Raw genomic sequence first — 20,624 nt, 5'->3', positions numbered from 1 at the left:
TCCTGACCTTTCTCTCCTTCCACCCTCTGATCTCCTGCCGATGCTTCCCACCGGCTGCATCCCATTCAGAGCAGGAGGACAAGAAATCCAGGGTGACGCATTCCACAGTGTGTGGTGAGGACTCGCTGTCCCAGCACAGGGCAGACGTGAGAATGGAGAAAGGGATGCAAATAGAGACAGCCCAGCATGCCTCACATTTCACAGTTTCCAGAGAAGCTTGTGTTAAGTTTTCATTAATTTAGACTACACCATATTGGTCATGTATTTCATCATCCTGCTGTCCAGGAAACAACTCAAAAATCTAAAAGCTTTAGGGTAGGGTGTGTTAGCATTTTCCTACTTGACTGATTCCAATTTCTACATGCTTTATGATCTTAACAGTCTTTCTTGTCTAGTGCCCACATCAGTTTACTGTAATTTAGCTTCTACAGCTTGCTTCACAATCTACACTTCCCATGTGACCTTTGAGAGTGGTTGGTTAATCACACAGGTGTTACTGTTTATCATAAAAGCTTAAATTTTATTAAATATTTTCCAGCAGGCTTCTAGTTCCAATACAAAAGTTCTTGTTTGATGACCAGATTTGGGAGTGGGATGGAGGGTAGAAGAGGGAAGAGAAATGGCAGGGCCAGTTCTACTCTGATGACAGCTACATGAGAACAGTGGCTTGGTTGGTTTGGTTTTACATCCAGAACAATGTCTGTTAAATGAATGCATGGCCTGGCAAATGATGGATAAGTGGACAGATACTGTAAATCAGAATGGCTCAAGGTCAAGGACAGAGAGGTCAGCAAAAGCAAAGAGGCAGAGGTTCAGTCTCAGAGGAACTAAGTCCAAGCGGCAGGCTTGGGTAGAAAAGGGAAATTCAAGCCTGACGTCTGCAGAACGAAAGGACAAAATCTAGTCCACGGTAGCCAGGAACCAAAGCTCTAAAGTCAGATCTAGGCTAAGTCTGAGTAATGGGCATAGCACTCTGGCAGAAGAAAGGGAGCTTGATTCTGACTCCAGGGTCTTTGGAGCCAGCTCTTACCCAGGAAGAGGCCAGTCCTCAAAGAACGGTTGAGTTCACAGCTGCGGACAAGGCCTCAACCTATACTGAGAGGACATGGGTTACAGGGCTTGCCTTATCTACAGCCAAATCCCAGCAGCCATCCAATAGCTGTGTTTCTGGGAGAATAAAAATATACTCCCCAAACTCCAAAGCATCATCTAAAAAATAAGGTTATTATGCATCTTCCAGGACTTTTAGGCACTAAAACAGACAGTGAAGGCCTAGCACAGTCCCCTGACACCCCAACTACGGTTCAATCACCAATGAGTAGATAAATCTAATTTGTTTAACGATTTACACGTCTTACCAAGAACCCTTCCACCAAGCCGCAAGCCAGGGATATGGTCAATTTCTATTTCATGGGTAATAACCAATTCTTAATAGCACAAAACTTAAACTCAGATGATGGCAGCCCTTCAAAGAACTTATGGCCTGAATCAAATTAAACTGATATCCACCAAAGCGAAGACAGACCTAGTTCAAATCTTAGAGTTGCCACTTACTAGCTGGGTGGTCTATCTCTCTGAGCATCAGCTTTCTTGCCTGTGAAATGGAATAATCCCTACCTTATAGACCCAACTGAATTACTGGACACAGAGAAAGCCCTCAATAAATAGAGGGCAGAAAAATATACAAACTATATTGTAACTGTATGCCATCCAAGCATACTAACACTTAAGTATTACAAAACTGAATTTGTATCAGGGTCTTGCTATGATCATGTGTATGTGTATATCAAAATCATCCAAATTTAAAAAACACACACAAATATCATAAAATTTTTTCCATTGCAATGCAAACCACTGCCTATGGTGCTGTCTACGCTACTGAGAGGCAGAGAGCATCACAGGAGTTAACTACAGAGCTCACGGAACCTGCAGAAAAGGAGGTTCTAAGCCCCTCTGCCAGAGGAGGACTAAGGATGATGAAATTGATCACTTTCATGGGCATGTGGGCTTGTTTTTTTCTGTTACTCACCTCACCCCAAATCTCACTCACCAAGAAGTGTACACCTCTAGAGACCAAAAACTAAAAGAAGGGAGACAAGGAAGTTCAGTTGTCTCTCTGACTCTTACATTTTTAAACATAAAATGTCAAGAGACAGCTAATGCTCTATGGGTGCTTGGTCTTTGGTCAGGGTTACTGATGATCTGCAAAGGCACAGTTGCATCCTTCATTGTTGGTACGACTGGAGTATACACAGGAGAAAACACAGCAATGACAAACAAGGTGTGATGCCAGTCATGGTCACCGGAAGTGAGGCAGCTGGCATGCCACTGCTTTCTGCTGCTCCTCTGTTCCAGATATGGTGGTTATTTCCTTCTGCAGAGACTCGGAGGTACAACCACTCGCCCTGGTTAGAAGGCCCCAGGGAATAGGCGAAGGGTCAGCCAAACTAGGAAACCACTGAGATTCTCTGAGCCACTTACCACCCGCATGCTGTGGACCAGGGCTCTTCAGCAGTGCCTCAGTTCCCTGAAACCAGCAGCCTGGGTCAATGGGCAACTGAGGGCATGGTACAGTGTGCACACATGACCTGACAGAGGCCTATTTGAGATCACGTCAGAAGAAATGAGGATGCAGAAATCTAAATTAGATCCTTAAGCATTTCCTGAAATGTTGAAGAAGAAAGGGAAAAAAATTGCCAGTGACTAGAAGCACTGCTTTTCACTAGCAGCCCAAAGGTAGGACAGAAACGTACACTAAATTATGATTAAAGTTTCTACATTCTGGTTGCAGATATATTTGTCCCATAGGGTTTGAATAATCCATGGCAGCAGTTTTACAGAAGCCTTTACAACTGAATAACAAGAGGATAACATGACTTTTCAGAGCAGCATAAAATCGCTATCCCTGACTGGTTCCTATGGCCTTGACTACTCCTCTCAAATTCCTCCCATAGGATCTGAAACTTAGTTGTGTTTGACTCAGTGAAGAACTAATTCATAAACGGAACTTATTTGAAAAAGCTAGTTCTTACCTCTGAGCAGACCCAGCAGAAGTATTCTTCAAACTTAAAAAGGAAATACACTCTAAAAAATTGAAAGGCTTCAAGTCAAGGAACTCTATCACTCTTCCCAAATTTCCTGTGTGTGTGTGTGTGTGTGTGTCAATGTGCATCTGCATGTGTGTACGTGAGGATATGCTTGTGTGTGCACGCATGCGTGTGGAACTTCCGTGGGGGCAAAGCAGCAATCAAAAGGGGAGTTTCAGTATTTATGCAAGTTATGGAATGAAAAATTTCTAGCTACTGTAGCAGCTGCCAGATCACATGGAATGGGAGTGAGGAGAGTAAACACTCTTGTTTTTTCATGTTTTGTACATTCCTTGGTGTTTTTAGGGAGGCACGCCTTTAGTCTCTGCTGTAACCATGTCAGAAACTCCATTTCACAGTTTGAAACAAGGTTGGGATAAAGGTAGACAAAGTGTCACTCTTGGTGCATGGAACAGTAACAGGAGGTTGGTATTAAAAACAGGTTAAAAGAATGTAAGATGTAATTAAATATTGCTAAAATGATTTGAGAGGCAAGCAAAAAAGTAAACAAAAAACCAGAAGGTAAAAAGGAAGAGAGAAGGTTAAAATAAGACAAAGATGAATTTGATTGCATAGTGGCAGATCTCTCCTGCCTTTTTCTCTAAGGGAGGGAATAGGTGTGGAGAGGACAGGAGGACAGACTGGGTGAACAAAAAAGGAATTAGTATTTAAGTGAGGAATTAGTATTAGAATGATAACACATACAAAAAACAAATTCTCTTTTCCTGAATATTAATGTGCACCTGGAGTGCCAAAGAAGGTCAAAATCCTCACATACAAACCTGCCCAGGTAAGACCTTTGCTCCACAACCTATGATCCATTAAAGTCTGAAAGTCTGCATCCACTCTTTACCAGGGATGGATTCTTCCAAAGATTTTTCTATATTACAAAGTGACTATTGGTGATGAATCTTCCTGCCTTTTGTGCTTATCATTTCCAGGTTAATTCTCTAAGGTAGGAAACTTCTAATTTAAAACTTTAAATATCCAATGAACTGGAATCCTGAAGCTGGTACAACTTTGGATTTTTACAGATGTGATTTTAAGTACTTGACTCTGGGAAACATTTCAAACCACCCACAATTTCCTTTTCTATCAGCTCCAGTACCACAAACACTGACTGAAAGCCTAGTGCTGAACACTGGGGATAAAAGTTCAAATAAAACGTAGGAATGCTCTCAAAGAGTAGATTCTTCATGTGAGAGACAGACATTTAAGAGACAAAAATTTGCATGTTTTAAAAACAGTAATTTGGAGCTAGTGGGTAGCGGCCAATGAACCCAACCAACATCAAGAACTAGGTTACTTTCTTGGTATTTCTAAGGGTTCAAGGCAGTAAGAGCAAGCATTTCCTTCATTGTAGAGATCTGGGAATTCCAGATTTTGAACCTCAGGACATTCTGATCTCAGAAAAACAATTCCAAATATTTAATGACTTGACTTGAAATATCATTTTAATGTCCTGATAACAGACACTTCTAGCTGGATATGCTAGATCAGCCATCTGTCCTGTATCAACACCATTTCACAGAGTAAATTTTTAGAAGTTCTATCCACTGGAGTATTTTTAGAACATAAAAGAACAGAATGACTCTTAGCATTGATAGACATATTCGATCAGAGTGAAAAAAGAGCTACTCAGAACTTCCTGAGTCATCAATTGGTATCCTTTATAAAATGGTGACATTTTCCCAGAAAGAGTTCAATACTCAAAAGCATGGATATTGCTGAATTTTGGGGGAAGGGTGTCTTCAAGTTAAGAAAGGAATTTTAGAGCTAGAAGAAATCTTAGACCTCTAATATCCTAACTTATTAGATGAGAAGACTGAAGCTCAGAGAGGTAAGGTGATTTACTAAATCAGCACTCAACATATTAACTTGGGAGGTAGTTTGTTCATCAGAGAACTTCAATTCTTCCAGAAAAAAAATGAATGTCTTTGATGCTAGTGATAAAATAGTAAATTAACTGAAGAAAAACTATGCATGTGATAGTTGATCAAGAAATCTTACATTACAAAAATAAATCACAGCTATATTAAAAATCCAAGTGAGGCCAATCTCAGTGGCTCATGCTAATAATCCCAGCACTTTCGGAAGGTGAGTTGGGAGGATTTCTAGAGCTAAGGAGTTGGAGACCAGCCTGGGCAACATAGTGAGGCCTTGTCTCTACAAAAATATCAAAAAATGAGCTGGGTGTGGTGGTACATGCCTGTAGTCTCAGCTACTCTGGAGGCTGAGGTGGCAGGATTGTGGCTGCAGTGAGTTGTGATCTTTCCATCACACTCCAGCCTGGGCAACAGAGTGAGACCCATGTCACAAGAAAAAAAAAAAAAAAAAAAGATCTGAGTGAAAAGTGCAACTCCAAAAGGAACGGAAAAAATAAAATAAAATTTTACAGATGAGGAAGGGATTTCTCCTTTTAAAGACAATTTTAAAAATAAAAAATTAACAGTTTCACTCATGTGTATAAAAATAACTAATTAGGAGAGGTGGTGCCAAGATGGCCGAATAGGAACAGCTCCAGCCACTGTGGCGATTCCTCAAGGATCTAGAACTAGAAATACCATTTGACCCAACCATCCCATCACTGGGTATATACCCAAAGGATTATAAATCATGCTGCTGTAAAGACACATGCACCCATATGTTTATTGTGGCACTATTCACAATAGCAAAGACTTGGAACCAACCCAAATGTCCATCAATGACAGACTGGATTAAGAAAATGTGGCACATATACACCATGGAATACTATGCAGCCATAAAAAAGGATGAGTTCATGTCCTTTGTAGTGACATGAATGCAGCTGGAAACCATCATTCTCAGCAAACTAACAAGAACAGAAAACCAAACACCACATGTTCTCACTCATAGGTGGGAAGTGAACAATGAGAACACTTGGACACAGGAAGCGGAACATCACACACCGAGGCCTGTTGTGGGGTGGGGGAAGGGAGGAGGGATAGCATTAGGAGATATACCTAATGTAAATGACGGGTTAATGGGTGCAGCACACTAACATGGCACATGTATCCATATGTAACAAACTTACATGTTGTGCACATGTACCCTAGAACTTAAAGTATATATTTAAAAAAAACTAAATAGGAAACAAACTAAGTAGAAAACAAACTGAGGAAAACAATATGCAACAAATGTGACAAAATTTTATATCCTTCATATATAAATAACTGTCCAAATCAATGAGAAAATTTCAGTGAGAAAAATGAGAAAGGAGAAAAATAAAGTAATTATAGAAGAAAGAAAAATAGGTTGATATAAGTTGCAAATATTCGATTTCACTAGAAATGTACATTTGAACAAGATAGTATTTTCCTCCCTCTCCCTTGCCCCACCATCAACCTAACAAAGATACATAGTTTCTCCTACTCAGAATTATAACACTCAATGAAGGTGAAAGCTAAGATGAAGGGATTACAAAACAAGTAATTTCATGTATTGCTGATTTAAGTAAAAACTAGCACAAGCTTTATGGAAAGTGGTTGAGCAAAAACATAAAAGATAGCAATGCAGTTTATATTTATAAGTAGTAATTCTGCTGCTAGGAATTTATCCTTAAGAATATAAACTTAGGTAAAGATTTTTGGAGAGTTGTGCATTATAGTTTATAATAGCAAATTCCCCCAGGGAAGGGTAGCTAAGTAAAGCATGTTATGAAAATATGAGGAAAGTCTCAGAATACAAAGATGGGAGACAGCAAGGGGGTCGGGGGAGGAAATAGCGGTTTATCATTAAATTTTTATTTTCCTCCTTGTAGTTTTCTATTATTTCTAAATTCTCTATGGAGGGCATATATTACTTTTACAGTAGGAGAACAACTTTAAACAACAAAAATTCTTTAGCAGAAATGTGCTATAAATTCCAGCAAGTTGCCTGCTACTTTATTCTGGACTGTTAAACACCTGTAAACCTCTTCCAGATGAAGCCTGTTTCCAAAAACAAATTCAATCAGTGAAACAGGCCAAGGACTATGTATAGTATACTAAATTTTTTTTTTTTGGAAAAGTGTATTTTGTAGCTAGAAAATGGGGAAGGGAATGAATTGTAAACTCCAATATACAACCTCCTTTAGATTTGAGATTTATAATCTTTGTCATTTATAATTTATGTCCTGACCTGGCCATAACCCAGGAAGTAAAAAAGATGATGCTTAATTTAGCAAATGCCTTACAGGAATGTGAGAAAACAATTTTCTGGAAACAAATACCTTATTCAAAGTGCACTTTCTCCTCCCATCTGGAAGTCTTTCCTGGCCCTTTCTTCTGTGTGTTTTTGCCCTTCTTCTTTACTGGGTTTTCCTGTCTGGGTTTTCACATACTTCTGTCTCATTTCACATGCTTCTGTCTCATTAAATGCTGGTATCTTTGGGGCTCACATCACACCTTGCTCATTTCTGTCTCTGTTCTATTTCATGTGATGTCTTGTTCATAGGTGCTCAACAAATGCTTTTCTCAGTGAATGAAGGTAAGAATAAATCTTGGCCAGATATTTTAAAATTTTGCTCTACTTATAAAAAAAAAGGTTGTACTGACACTAAAATTATTTAGGCCATCAACAAAGTTAACTTTATGTATTGTCACTGAATGACCACCACTGGTGGCAACAAGCTAAAGAGCTATTTGATTGTCTTCTAACTTGACTAGTATAACTCTTTGTAATCATCTCTGTGCGTTCAAATGAAGGAATCTGAATTAAGCTGCTAATGGTGGAGAAACTAAGTGTCTGATCAGCTCAGCAGAGATCATAAGGGATGATTATAAGGGATGCTGGCCTCTGTCTGAAGACCTCAGTGCAATAACCAGTGTGACCAAAATCCCTGTGTCTCTGGCTCATCACATTCAGCTAAAGAGTAATTCCCTTCACTGGGTCTTCCACAGGCCTGTGCTGCCCAACTCTTCTTTTTTATAGGGTCCCCTAGACTGAGATGTCTGCAGCCTACTATCATCTATCACTCAGAAGGAAAAGTCATCATTTTTTGCTTCTTTAGTCTGGATTGAAGCAATCTAAAAACTTGGGTTTGGACCAAAATGAGACCAACAAGACACTCTTTTGCTATGTTCTTTCCCAAAGATTCTACGGAAGAACTGGACTAGCCAGATGTGGAACATAAAGTAGAAGTCAGAGCTAAGATGCAAAAATTGCAAACCACAAAGGGCGGGGCACCACTATTGGTGCAGCTGCAGATGCTGAAGGTACCTACAGCCACTCTGATCGTTATTAATAAGGTTCTTTCCAGGGTGTGGTGAATTCTGTCAGGTCTGTGCACATCTCCTCTATGTGCCAAGTTTATGAGTAATACTAAAGGACAGGAACTTAGATTTACTGACTTGGGATGGAAGTGGGATCTACTGACAATTGAGATAAAGGTCAGATGTGATTGCCAAATTATCATGGAAATGGCATTTAATAGTTCAACAAGTCATGAAAGGCTTCTGTGCACAAACATCTGGCATTCAAGTATATTCCTTAAAGACAATCAGAATAAAACTGGCTCTCTCTTTTGTTCCAAAGTTTCTTTTCTCAGATTTTAAGGAATAGGCAGAAGTTGGCTTTGTTCAGGCTCAAGATCTTCCTTTCATCCCTTTCTTGGCTTACCCTTTAGTCACAAACCTGTGGGTATAAATCAATACCAACTTGGGCTGTATGTGCTCTCAGGTCTCCATTTCGTACAGTTTAAAGCACATATCTTTTAAAATTCCACTCATACATATTATTAGAGAGGACAGTATTATGTCTGTAACTTCAATTATCCTTCTCCCTCCCCCGTCCCCCGTTTTTAGAGTTATACCTGAGTGTTGTTTTAATACTGAGATAATTTTTAGACATGTACTTCCAGATGGGTGTTTAATGAGAAGAACTGAATGATCCCATTTATTTTTTGGTGGCCAAATTGTTTGTGGCCACTTTCATGAGTCACTAATTTTCGATGCGCTAACTGCTAATAGGTAGAGTAGGAGCAGTTCAAAAGAAGTGTTGTATTTGTTAATAAGTTATTAACAAAATTGCTTCTGATTACAGAGGCTAAAAGGTATCTACTTTTACTAGAAGAATATTATCAGTGGAAATGTTTTAACATTTTCTTGGGACTAATGCACTTCCAACAGAACTAATGGTCATAGAATGTATTTTGCCCATTTTAGAGAAAACGGCTTATAATCCTATTTAGCAGGTGCCAGTTTTAGAAATAAAGATTTCCTTCCCCAAGCCATCGAGACACACGATATCTAAAGTTCTTTCTAATGCCTATGACTCTCAGAGGAAAACTCCAGACTACTCAGATCGATGGTGAAAAATAATGCATCATCACAAACCCCCAATTTGTAATAACAATAAGTTGACTGAATAGGGAGAAAGTGATAGCATCCATCAACCATAAAACTCACCTTGGGATTTGATTATGCATTGTGCCATTTGGGGAATGTTAAGAATTCTTTATTCACAGGGGTGTCAACATAAAGCTTGTTCTACTTCTATAAATCCCAGCCAAGGCAAGATCATGAAAGGTTTTAAGAACTATCTGTATGAAGTACCACTCTCTCCTCTCTTTGATGATGGAGGGCAAAAATTTTACCTGGACACATTCCACCCCAACTCCCACCTCTGAGGTCACCCAGATATGCTTTATGACTCATTAAGTTTTTTGAGCCTTCTTGTGAATCCATACCTCCAAGCCACTTTCTGACATCTTAATTGTCTCATTATCACCATTATTCTCTCCTATTATGTGTTTCTTGGATCTTGAGGTGCCCCTAATCCTTTACTCTGACTCACTTTGCCTCAGTCATGCCCAGTCATTCCTGGAACCTGAACAAAGAGGGCATTTACAAGGATTTATTAAAATGGTGAGCCTTGTTCACTTATGTACAAATGTGCAATAAATGAACATACATGCCATATCTTATTTCTCCATGTTTTTAAATGTAGGAGGGAAATGCTGGAAAAAGAGGGGAAAACTGCAAAATTCCAAAACCTATTCCAGTTAAACCTAAGTACTGCCAACATTGACCTCTTCAGACCAAAACAATCATCCTTTTTGCTTCAAAAACAGAGCAGATAATTTTATTACAAAAAATAAAGACAAATTTTTATGTAACAGCAAACAAGAACTTGGTCATGTTGTAAGTAAAATATGCATATTTAGCATGATTTATTAGAAAAAATGTACTGTACACTTGCCCACAGTCTGTTATGTTCTGTTATGATATTTTCAGCAATCTTCTATTTTTGCTATCTTAAAACAACATTTAGGACTGCTGGATGCCAGATGGAATTTTTCCTTTCCACCCACTTCCCACTGCAAAAGGAAAAAAAGGTTCTTTGCATCCTACATGGAGATCTTTTATAAATTCCTTTTCCTCATCTTTAGCAACCAAAGTATATGAATGACTCAGAAATCATCAAACTTTGGCTGAATCAATATAAGGCAAATATACAGCACAGTAAGTTGTATTTAAAGTGAACATATCTGCCTGTGTGGTGTTTATTAACAGAAGATATTCATATTATGTGCATGCACAAAATTCATTTCTACAAAAACAGGACTGACTCCAAGTCAACTTTTAAAAGAAAAATGGTGATATAACAGTGTATTTTAGGGAAAAGGTAATAAATTAGAAGTGAACTATCACTGGACATTCTGTCTTCACTGGAACTGAAGTCCCCTGACTTGGGCTGCCCACAGCAAATCCTTTGTATGTATGCTGGTTACTACTTAATATGAAATCGACAGGACTGTGAAGAAAGGGGGACCAGAAAGCTTTGAAGAAGTGAATGTGACCCATTCTCCTCCTTCAAATCTGTTCCCACATTGCAATGGAGGAATGTTAAAAATTTAAATCTAATCATTTTTCCCTCTTGCTTAAATTCTACACAAGAGCTTGCTATTGCTCTTAGCACACAATGTTTGCATAAACCCACAGGTCCTGCATCCTCCAGCTCCTGTGCCTTCTTCACCTGGCCCTACCTCTCCCATCCACAGTCCACACTTAGGTTCCAGCTGGTTGGTTCTGCTTCTAAAGCTGCTCTCTTCTCCACATCAGGCCCTCATGTTATCACATGTGTTCTTTCCTCTGCCTGGAATACCAATCCCTCCTCACTTTTCATAGCTCTCCTGACCCTTCAGATTCTGTCTTTCTCTCAGGTAAATGTACATGACTCCCTACACTAGCCAAGGTCCCCGTTAAACGCTTCCACAGCACTTGGATGTTGACCACACAGGTAAACTGTGAATTCAGTCTCTGAGTTTCTCACAGAGCATCAGCTCATGAGGTCAGAGATGTCGTAGGGCAGTCCTTTGGGAACCAAGCCACACTGTAAGTTGCTACCTATGTGTCTTTACTTCTTGATATCTCTTCTTTTTATTTTTCTAAACCTCAGTAGTACACAGTTATCATGAACAACGCTCCATCCGTCTGTGCATACTTCCCCTAAACTTTTTGTCTTAAAGCATTCATTATAAACCCAAATAACACCAGCCTGGCAAAAGTTTCTAGTGTTGCCTGATCAGACACCAGTCTATATGGTAGTAACACTGTTATGTTAATGCGGATCAGGCCTTCTTGGGGGTAGAGAAGAAAAGAATATAAGGTCACCTGGGGTCTGGAGTGAGATATACCACTGGGGGAGGAGGGTGAGGGCCAAAAAACAATGACAAATAATCTGTTTTTCAATCTTCAGTTTAATGATTTTTCAACCATATTGCAGATGATATGGCTATTTTAATTTTACAAGAATTAGAACCTAATAGAGCTAGGAGTAGCATCTGTACAGCAGAGAATAAAAAGACCCTTTGATAACATGAGTTTGATAAATCAAACGAACTGAGCCAGTCAGTATCAATGTTCTTAATTGGGCCTTTTAAAATAAACTTGAGCACTTTAAAAAAAATAGCATAATGACAAATTCCTCTCCAAAAATGCTCAAACTAATTTTTTTTAAATGTTAGGACTTGCAGTGGGCTTCTTGTGAGAACCCAAAAATACAGCTAATGAGCAGATGGCTCCACCACACAGCAGGAGCACACCACTGACTTCCACTGGCAGTTAACTGCTATTTTTCTGGAGGAAAAGCTAGAATTTAAAGAGCACACAGAGTGAACCAAACTTATAAACCTTGTTCCTAAGTAAATGAGAAGAGCATGGTTTGCTGCAGTTGTGAAATGTGTTTGCCAGATTTTACTTTCCTCTAAATGTCTTATTTAGACACTTCATTAAATGCTGTCTTGAATGGTTAACTGTTTTCCATGTAGAAATTCTTTCCCCATCTAGACTGTAAACTTCTTGGAGGCAAGAACTAACTAATTCTACTTTTTTGTTACTCTGTGGCCATATTATTCCCTATTAAAAATGTACTATAATAACTCACTCCAGGAAGCCTAATTCCATACTTTAATACCAACCCAACACAAAGTCAGGATTTTGTTATTAAGAAAAATAAACTGGTTTCAATGAGGTGATTTCTCAGTTTATAATGAGGCAACTTAATGTATTATGAATTGCCTATTATACCCTAGTTCTGAGTTTCAATTCTATTACAATAGTGTCACAAAGTTCTACTTCTCTTTAGTAAGTAGTTTCTTGGTTAAACTAAATACTGATAAACTTCAAATAATGCTGGGGATTCCTTGAAACTTTACTCACCTAGATGTATAATTATAAGTTTGAAAACAATGATAAAACCTCTTTTCCTTTTAGTAATTCATATAGCGTAAAAAGAAGATTTTCACCTTATATTTATTTAACTGCTTAAAAAATACAGACAAAATGAAAGTTGGAAAAAGGTAGAGACCAACTTTTAATATGTAAAATAAGCGTGACAGCAGCCAGAATACTCCAAACCACTTCTCCCCTTGTAATCCTTAAACAAGGAACCCTTTGACGTAGGCAGAATTCCAGGATGAGGCTGCAGGAAACAGGGAAAAGGAAATTCCGGTTGAGGCTGAGTGATAGAGACCCTACCCTGGCAGCAGACTGTGCCAAGATGCAGTTTCAGAGTGTGCAAAATCCCCTTCCCACCCATCCATATTTCATGAGTGAATTAGAAAAGGGGAAGGAAGTAGGGTGGGTCCCCAGACTTAACAAAGAACAGAAGAAAATGGGGTGGGGCAAGGGAGGGATACAGACAGGATCCCTAGGGAAAGTATTGCTGAACAAGGTTTTCACATACATTTTACAGATACTGCTCATTTCTACAGTTGGAAGTCAGGAAGTCAGTTTAGGAGCTATTGTCGGTATTTCTAATCTACAATTTAATACACTACAAAGCATAAACTACATTTCAGGAAAAATACAGGCTCAGTTTTCTGGTAAACAGTGCAGCTATGGTCCTGAAAATAGGACCCACATCCATCTAGACACATACTTTGATGTAACTATTTTGCTGAAAATAAACTTTGAAGAGTTTATAAGCTTTTCAAATCTAAGTAACAACTGGGCAAGCACCTTTTCTTTTTCTGCATCCCTGCCCCCCACCCCCCATCCCTCCCTACGTATTCTTTCTGTCTCTGTCCTCCAGGGCTGCCCTCTGAGTGCATCCCCTCTTTCACAGGACTGCTGTGGTTCCGGTTACGTTGGTTTCCGGGCCACCTATCAGTCCTCACTCCAGTGATGAAGGCTGAAGGAAGACACCCTCCAGAGGCAATCAGACTTGAATTCACTCTTGGCCCAAGTCTGCTTAATCACTCTTCAGCTCCCTCACTATTCAGTCACTATTCCGTCAGACTGAAATAATATAATTTATCTCATGAAGGCCCTGCCTCAACCATCCTCCTTAGGAAAAGTTAGAAAACCAAATGCTCAGTCGGTCCTCATTATTTTTAGAATGAAGTAAAACTTCTCAGCCCTCAAAATCCTCCACAGTCTGGTCCCAGTCTCATTTCTCATGAAATCTTCCTTCTCCTGCCTCCCCTCCCACACCCGCAACTCTTGGTATTCCGGCAACATGAAATCATTTCAGAGTTCCAAAAAGCATCTAATATGTTGGTATCTCTGTGCATTTTCTAATGCTAGTCTTCCCACTAGGAATACTTTTCTTCAATGTGGATTCTTTAAATCCAACCCAAAACCTAATTGAAGGTCCAGGTCAAACTCTACTTCTGCCCTATATAAGAATCCTGCTTCCTCAGGTATAAATTCTTCTTCAGACTCCTATGTATCTCTCTTGGGATTCTCTTCACTGCTTCCTTGTATCACAGCCATTTGTGTGGATATTTTTTCTCCACAACTAGACTATACTTCTTGAGGGCAGGAGCCACCATAGTTAGTCTGGCTCCTCTACAACATCGGCTTAAACAAAAGTTAGCGAATAAATGGATGACAGAGAGTATTCTAGAATAGAAGTATAGTAACACCAACTCAGACTACACAGATCAGGAGAGCAACCCTAAAATCCCAGTTAATTCTCAGGAAGGCACACATATTGCAGCAAATGCCAAAGCTCTGGCCAAATGTGTCAGTTTATTTGGGAGCTACCAGAGATTCTCTCTGTTTAAGGTATTTTCAAAGGGTTCTGGAATGAAAAGTTTGTGTTGTCCCCATAGTGTTTGCCAGAACCCCACCTAACAATTTGTCAGTGAGATAATACGAACAACTCAGCCACCTGAAGCAAACTGTAGGCAAACAAAGTAAGGTAAATGGCTTATGTAGCTTTCTGGCAAAGGTGGTAAGAAACAGAACATTCTTATGTCTGCCACTATACCAAAGAATCTTTCAAAATTGCTTACTATAAAACAGCATGCACACCCCCCATTACCAGTCCCTGAATTCTGTCAATTTTACTGTGTAAATGACTTTCCACATTTACTCCCTCCCCCGTTCTTATGGTCACTGCCCCAGTTCAGGCTAGCACCTCTTACCTGACTCACTACAGTAGCTTTCCAACATTTCCCTCTTCTTCACTCAATTATTCCTCTAAAGCAATCCCAGAGAGATCGTACCAAGGCCACATCTGATCATGCCACTTCCCTTATTTGATGGCTTTCCTTTGCCAAAAGGCAAGTTTAAGCTCGTTAGGGTAGCTTACCAGTCTTTCATAATGGAATTTAGGCTGACTCCCAGCCCACCCCTCTCCATTCCCTAGGAATCACCAGGACTGCAGTTATGTGTCTTCCTGTGGGTCCCTCTGCCTGGAATGCTGTCCCCTGCCTTCTTCTATGACCATTAGTCATTCTTCAGGGTCAAGCTCAAAAGTCCCCATCTGATAATACATGTCCCTTCCTCTATTGGCACAGTCACACAATTGAGGCTAGGAAATACAATGCCTACACAAGAGATAATTTCTTTAAAGAACCAACAGCTCAATGTTAACTCTACTATCATAATGTTTAGAAGACACAGCCAATTTCTTTCCCCTTCTGAAAGTCCTTCCATAATAATTTTCAACACATAGGAATGAGTGCTTGCTAATTGCGCCTACAGCTAGTTAATAGAAAATAGAAAAATGGAGTGCTTCCTGAGAAGCCTGCGATAATTATACATTTAACTTTTTCAATTTCAGAAACACCTCGGCAAAAGCACAGAGTGAAGCATTTCTCTAATGGCATGCATTTATAATCACAGCATTTAGCAGTTAAGAAAATATTAGAAATGCCTACTAAGAAAGCTGTAATCCCCTTCAATTTGTAATAAGATGTACCAGCAACAAAGGCTTTATTCTGTCAAATTTATGTCTTTCCCCATGCAGTAGTGCTGCAAATTAGCCCTCTCTTTGGCATCTATGTGGCATTCTAGAACTGGAAAAGTAATGAAGGTTAGTCAAAAGGATGACTCAATAGGCAACTTGGGTTCTAACTCAAATTTTATCACGGTCTACTTAACTAGCTTTGGCCCAGGAATGGTGAATGAGGTCGATGAAGCATTTTAAAATTATAAAAGAAAGGAAATCTATATGTAACTTCAGGGTTTGGTCATTATTGTTATAACAAGAAGAGGAAACTGCAGACCTAGGTTTACGTTAAGTAAACTGCAGTTTCCTCTGTCCATGCTGTGTGTCGGAACTGAGTTTCTATGAAGAGCAGACGACTGCTATTGTAAAGAAAGCGAGGACAGGAAAAATGAAAACGCTGCACTACCTTCACGAACACTGTGAGCTTAAGGGGTAAGCAAAGGTACAGGCACATCAAATGCCCCAGACATAAGATTGAAGTGAATTAGCAGGTGGTTTTTATTCCTAATAAATTACTGCAAAAAGTGTAAGCATCTAGTATCAAATAATTCGCTTAGAGGAGTGCTACATCAATATCAGTTTGGAGAGTTGAGAGATTCCACTGGTGTCATCCTGCAGAAGGGAGATGACAGAATGGCTTCGTTTATAGTTATCACTAGAAAGAAAGATCCCTAATATTCCTTTCCTTATTTTAAGCTTCACAGGAACGTCTATATAGAAAAAGTTGTAATTCCAGTATTACACAGCATCTTTCGTCTCAGAAACAAAAACGTTTCAGAGTTGTTAATGCACCCATTATATAACAGTCACACAAGAAGTAAAAAATGTTAGTGTCTATTTTACAAATGAAGTGAAGGTTTAAAGGTTACAGAGCATATAACCATAGCAAAGCTGCAAATCTTCAATCATTAAATTTCTGCCTCATGTTAAAAGCCTTTACAATGATCAGCCCCAAGTGTAGATTTCTATAGTTACAGATTTGAAGAGTATTATAATCTCATTGGCTGTGACTACTTATAATATTCTGGACTGAACTAAATATACAACAAAGACAACACACAGGTATCTTCTTAATAAGTGCAAAGTTGTTTTGTCATAAGCCTTAATCACAAGACTAAAGCTTATGATTTCTAACTTTGGTGAAGTGGTACCCTACTGTTCTACTGTTTGATTTTTGAAAGATCTTACCATACCTGAAGTTGTTACTGGCTTACTGCACCTAATTTGCAATCAGTTGTAAGATACAGAATTCATTTTAAGAACTATAAGGAAAGAGAAATGCTCACAATTAAACTATGACATGTTTTCATATCATCGATTGTTAAGACTACTGTGGGGAAAATGTGCATCTTGAAATCAATAAAATATGGCATATGAAAACTGTTGCTCATCTAATTAAAATGAATCAAGAGGAAATTTTTTGAAAAATTTAAGCTGCACACTAGGATATTCAAATATCCTAAGGACACAGCAGAGGTTAGGAGTCAGTCTATGATATAGTCAAACTTCAGGGTGCTTTTAACAACTTGAAAAAGGTGCTAAATTTTTCAATAGTTCCAAGCAAAATGAAGGTTGCCTGAGACCTATATCCACACTTAAAGTCAATAGTCACCTCTGAAACAGTTCAATCACAAAGCTTTGAAACTGCCTAATTATTCTCTTTCTTGAGACACCAACTGTTACAATTCGACATCTCACTGTTAGAGAAGTGCTGTGTTATTAAATTAAGCAGCCAGCCAGCCTTGAGCATCTTATCTCCTCTCCTTCTCAGTAAAACCCTGCCATTTGTATTAATAGACTTGGAGCAGAAAAAGCATGAAGCAATGTTTTCCCCCCTGGAAAGGGCTGAAATAAAATCTCAAGGAAAAACAAAAGTCAGAGAATGACACACGTATAAGCACAGAGGAATGTTCCCCTTCATGAGCAATCCTGGACAGTGCAGCACTGAGAGTGAAGTCTTACAACCAACAACAACCAAGTCAACAGATAACAATGTGTGGCACAAGAAAGTGGTCCCATTGTCTTCTCAGCATGATGGCAGCATTCTCAGTTCTAAGGCTCAATCTGAATAACTGCTTTCAGGAGGACCAAGCGGAACGTCCCTTTCCTCCAGTTTTAACTGTATTCAAACAATATAACTCTTGTTGGAACACAAGCCTTCATAAGATACTGGGAAAACTCCCTTCTGACCCTCCCACTTGGTGAGAGCATCTATAATCTGTTTTTGTGTTTTTAGCTATTTCTAGTGACTTAGGACACATTCATTTGGCAACTAGATCCACCTCTGTACTAAACATAAAAATATGTCGAAATGTTTTTTCAAAATTCATATTCTACAAACTATACGATAAGGCAAAACTTCCAAAATCAAACTTGAAAGCCACCCAAGCAGGATCATAAATAGATAAGGATTCATATTTGCTTAAATGTATTCTCATATTTCTACATAATTTACTTATGAGAAGAGTCTCTTATAAATCCAGTGTCATAAGCCACTTGCTTAGAACTATGAGCGCTGTCATTTTTACTAAGGAGGATGCTCTTGGGGGGAAAAAACCCCCAAAACCTAAAGAATTTAAAATTAAATAGTCTTTCATTCAAACATGCAATCAGGCAGAAACATTTTCCACCCCTTCAAACCTGCATCCCCAAGAGGCAAAAGGCTTACGTGTTCAGACTTCTCCTGTTCTTTTTTGTCCGTCTGCAAAAACTGATAGTTTTCTCTTGCCAGCTTCTGAACTAGTTCAATTCGTCCGATTTCATCTCTTTCTTGAAGCTTGCACATCACCCCTGCCTTAAGAGTTGGAGAGAAAGCGAAGATATACTTAAAACCACAGTCCCAGGACATGACACCACCGCAAAGTTCACCTTATAATAAGCTCATCTTTTCCACTGCCTGGATTAAATCATGGTCTTGGGAAAATATTTTGCCTTTCAAAAACTGAAGTTACATTATTACAATCTAGGAGCACTCAAAAGACTTAAAGTTGAGTCTGCATATCACTCTACTTTAAGAGCAAACTAAATCATTTGCTACTAAGTGTGCGCCTGATAGGCTCCTGTTTGTTTGTTCCTGACAGCCTGTTTCCTGTTACATAAGCAAAGCCTAGCAAGAGGTTAAAAACTCATGGGAAAGTTAGCCAGGAACCACACTGGTGAAAGGGCGAAGTGATACAGAGCCCTAAAAAAAACAGTATACAACACCCGAATTCTTTAGACCCACAACAAATTATTCCATATGTAAATAAACCCTTAACAAGAAGATCACAAGATAAATTTTTTGACAATTGGAAAATTACTACGGGGCATCAGTAAAATACCACTAATAGTGCATAAAAGATGGTGAAATATTTTGCTAAAAATAAGGGATTGGAAAAAGAAAGCTCAAAATTTCCTTCCTTGGGGTTTGGAAATGATCCATAAAGCATCATATGTTACATTAGGTCAAAGTGCCTAAATAATAATGGAAGAAGGAGGTGAATCTAAGACTTTGAAATAGGAAAAAGAAAAAAGTTCATTCTAACACACTAATTATGAAGTGTCTCTGCTCAAATTCTTTCCAAAATGGTTCATACTGACATACCAAGACATGATCTAATAAAGAAATCCAAAGTTATACTTGGCAGGAGCAGTCAAAACTATGGAATCCATTTTCCTCAACATAACCTGCAGGATTTGAATATACTCCATAACATGACCAAATACAGCAAAGGGGCCGGCAAAGAATCCAAACTTCATGATCTTAATGGTTTGTGCTAAAGATGCCCATGTTGTTGAGTGGGCAGCAGAGAAATGGAACCATCCCTGCAAAGCAATGACTAACTCTTTATTCCCAGGGGCTGTGGTGTCTCTTTAACTAGCAGTTTGTCCAACTAGGAAGGAAATAAACAAAAAATTTCTGAAGTGGCCCACATCACAGACTCCTAGAGGACAGCAAGTGGAATTCCTCCACCAAAGTCAGAGATTTTTACAACATCCTCACAAGTGGTTTTTCAGTTTCTTTCTAAAGTTTCCTTGGACAGGGACCTAAGTTTATCTTAAGACAGTCTGTACTCTGTTGGATAGCCAGGCTTGTTGGAAAGTCCCTTACTCTTATCGCACTAGACAAAACTGAAACCATTTAACTTCAATCCATGAGGACTAGTTTTGCCTTTTAAAGCAATGGAAAGTAGGCCTATTCTTTATACAATGTGACAATCTTTCAAATATTTCAATACAAACTATTGCGGGAAGTCAGGGACCCTGAACGGAGGGACCGACTGAAGCCGTGGCAGAAGAACATAAATTGTGAAGATTTCATGGACATCTATTAGTTCCCTAAATTAATACTTTTATAATTTCTTACACCCGTCTTTACTGTAATCTCTGAACATAAATTGTAAAGATTTCATGGACACCTATCACTTCTCCAATGAATATCCTTGTGATTTCCTATGCCTGTCTTTACTTTAATCTCTTAATCCCATCATCTTCTTTGTAAACTGAGGAGGATGAATGTCGCCTCAGGACCCTGTGATTGTATCAACTGCACAAATTGTTTGCAGAGCACCTGTGTTTGAACAACATGAAATCTGGGCATCTTGAAAAAAAAAAAAAGAACAGGGTAACAGCGATGTTCAGGGAACAAGAGAGGTAACTGAACTGGCCACCGGTGAGCCGGACAGAACACAGCTACATTTCTCCTCTTTCATAAGCAAATAGGAGAAATATCGCTGAATTCTTTTTCTCAGCAAGGAACATCCCAGAGAAAGACAATGCGCCCTGAAGGTAGGTTTATAGACGGCCCCTTTTTAAGACGTCTTGTCTTTTATGGTTGAAGCCAAAGGGATGAAATCAGCCCCGGTCTCCTACAGCGCT

At 39.0% G+C, this 20,624-nt stretch overlaps 1 protein-coding gene across 1 annotated transcript in view; it reads right to left on the bottom strand.

Moving 5' to 3' along the window:
* The window catches only part of RAPGEF5 (Rap guanine nucleotide exchange factor 5), a 236,100-nt gene that overhangs the window by 80,201 nt on the left and 135,275 nt on the right, over positions 1 to 20,624 (bottom strand). The window contains exon 9 of the mRNA XM_023216015.2: positions 18,436 to 18,561. Coding sequence (XP_023071783.2) covers positions 18,436 to 18,561 — 126 coding nt within the window. The remainder of the gene's footprint in view (positions 1 to 18,435; positions 18,562 to 20,624) is intronic.

This window comes from Piliocolobus tephrosceles, chromosome 8 (genome assembly GCF_002776525.5).
Source record: "Piliocolobus tephrosceles isolate RC106 chromosome 8, ASM277652v3, whole genome shotgun sequence".
In the NCBI taxonomy this organism is placed as follows: Eukaryota; Metazoa; Chordata; class Mammalia; order Primates; family Cercopithecidae; genus Piliocolobus; species Piliocolobus tephrosceles.
The sequence above is the reverse complement of the archived record's forward strand: the minus strand, read 5'-3'. Positions and strand labels throughout refer to the sequence as shown.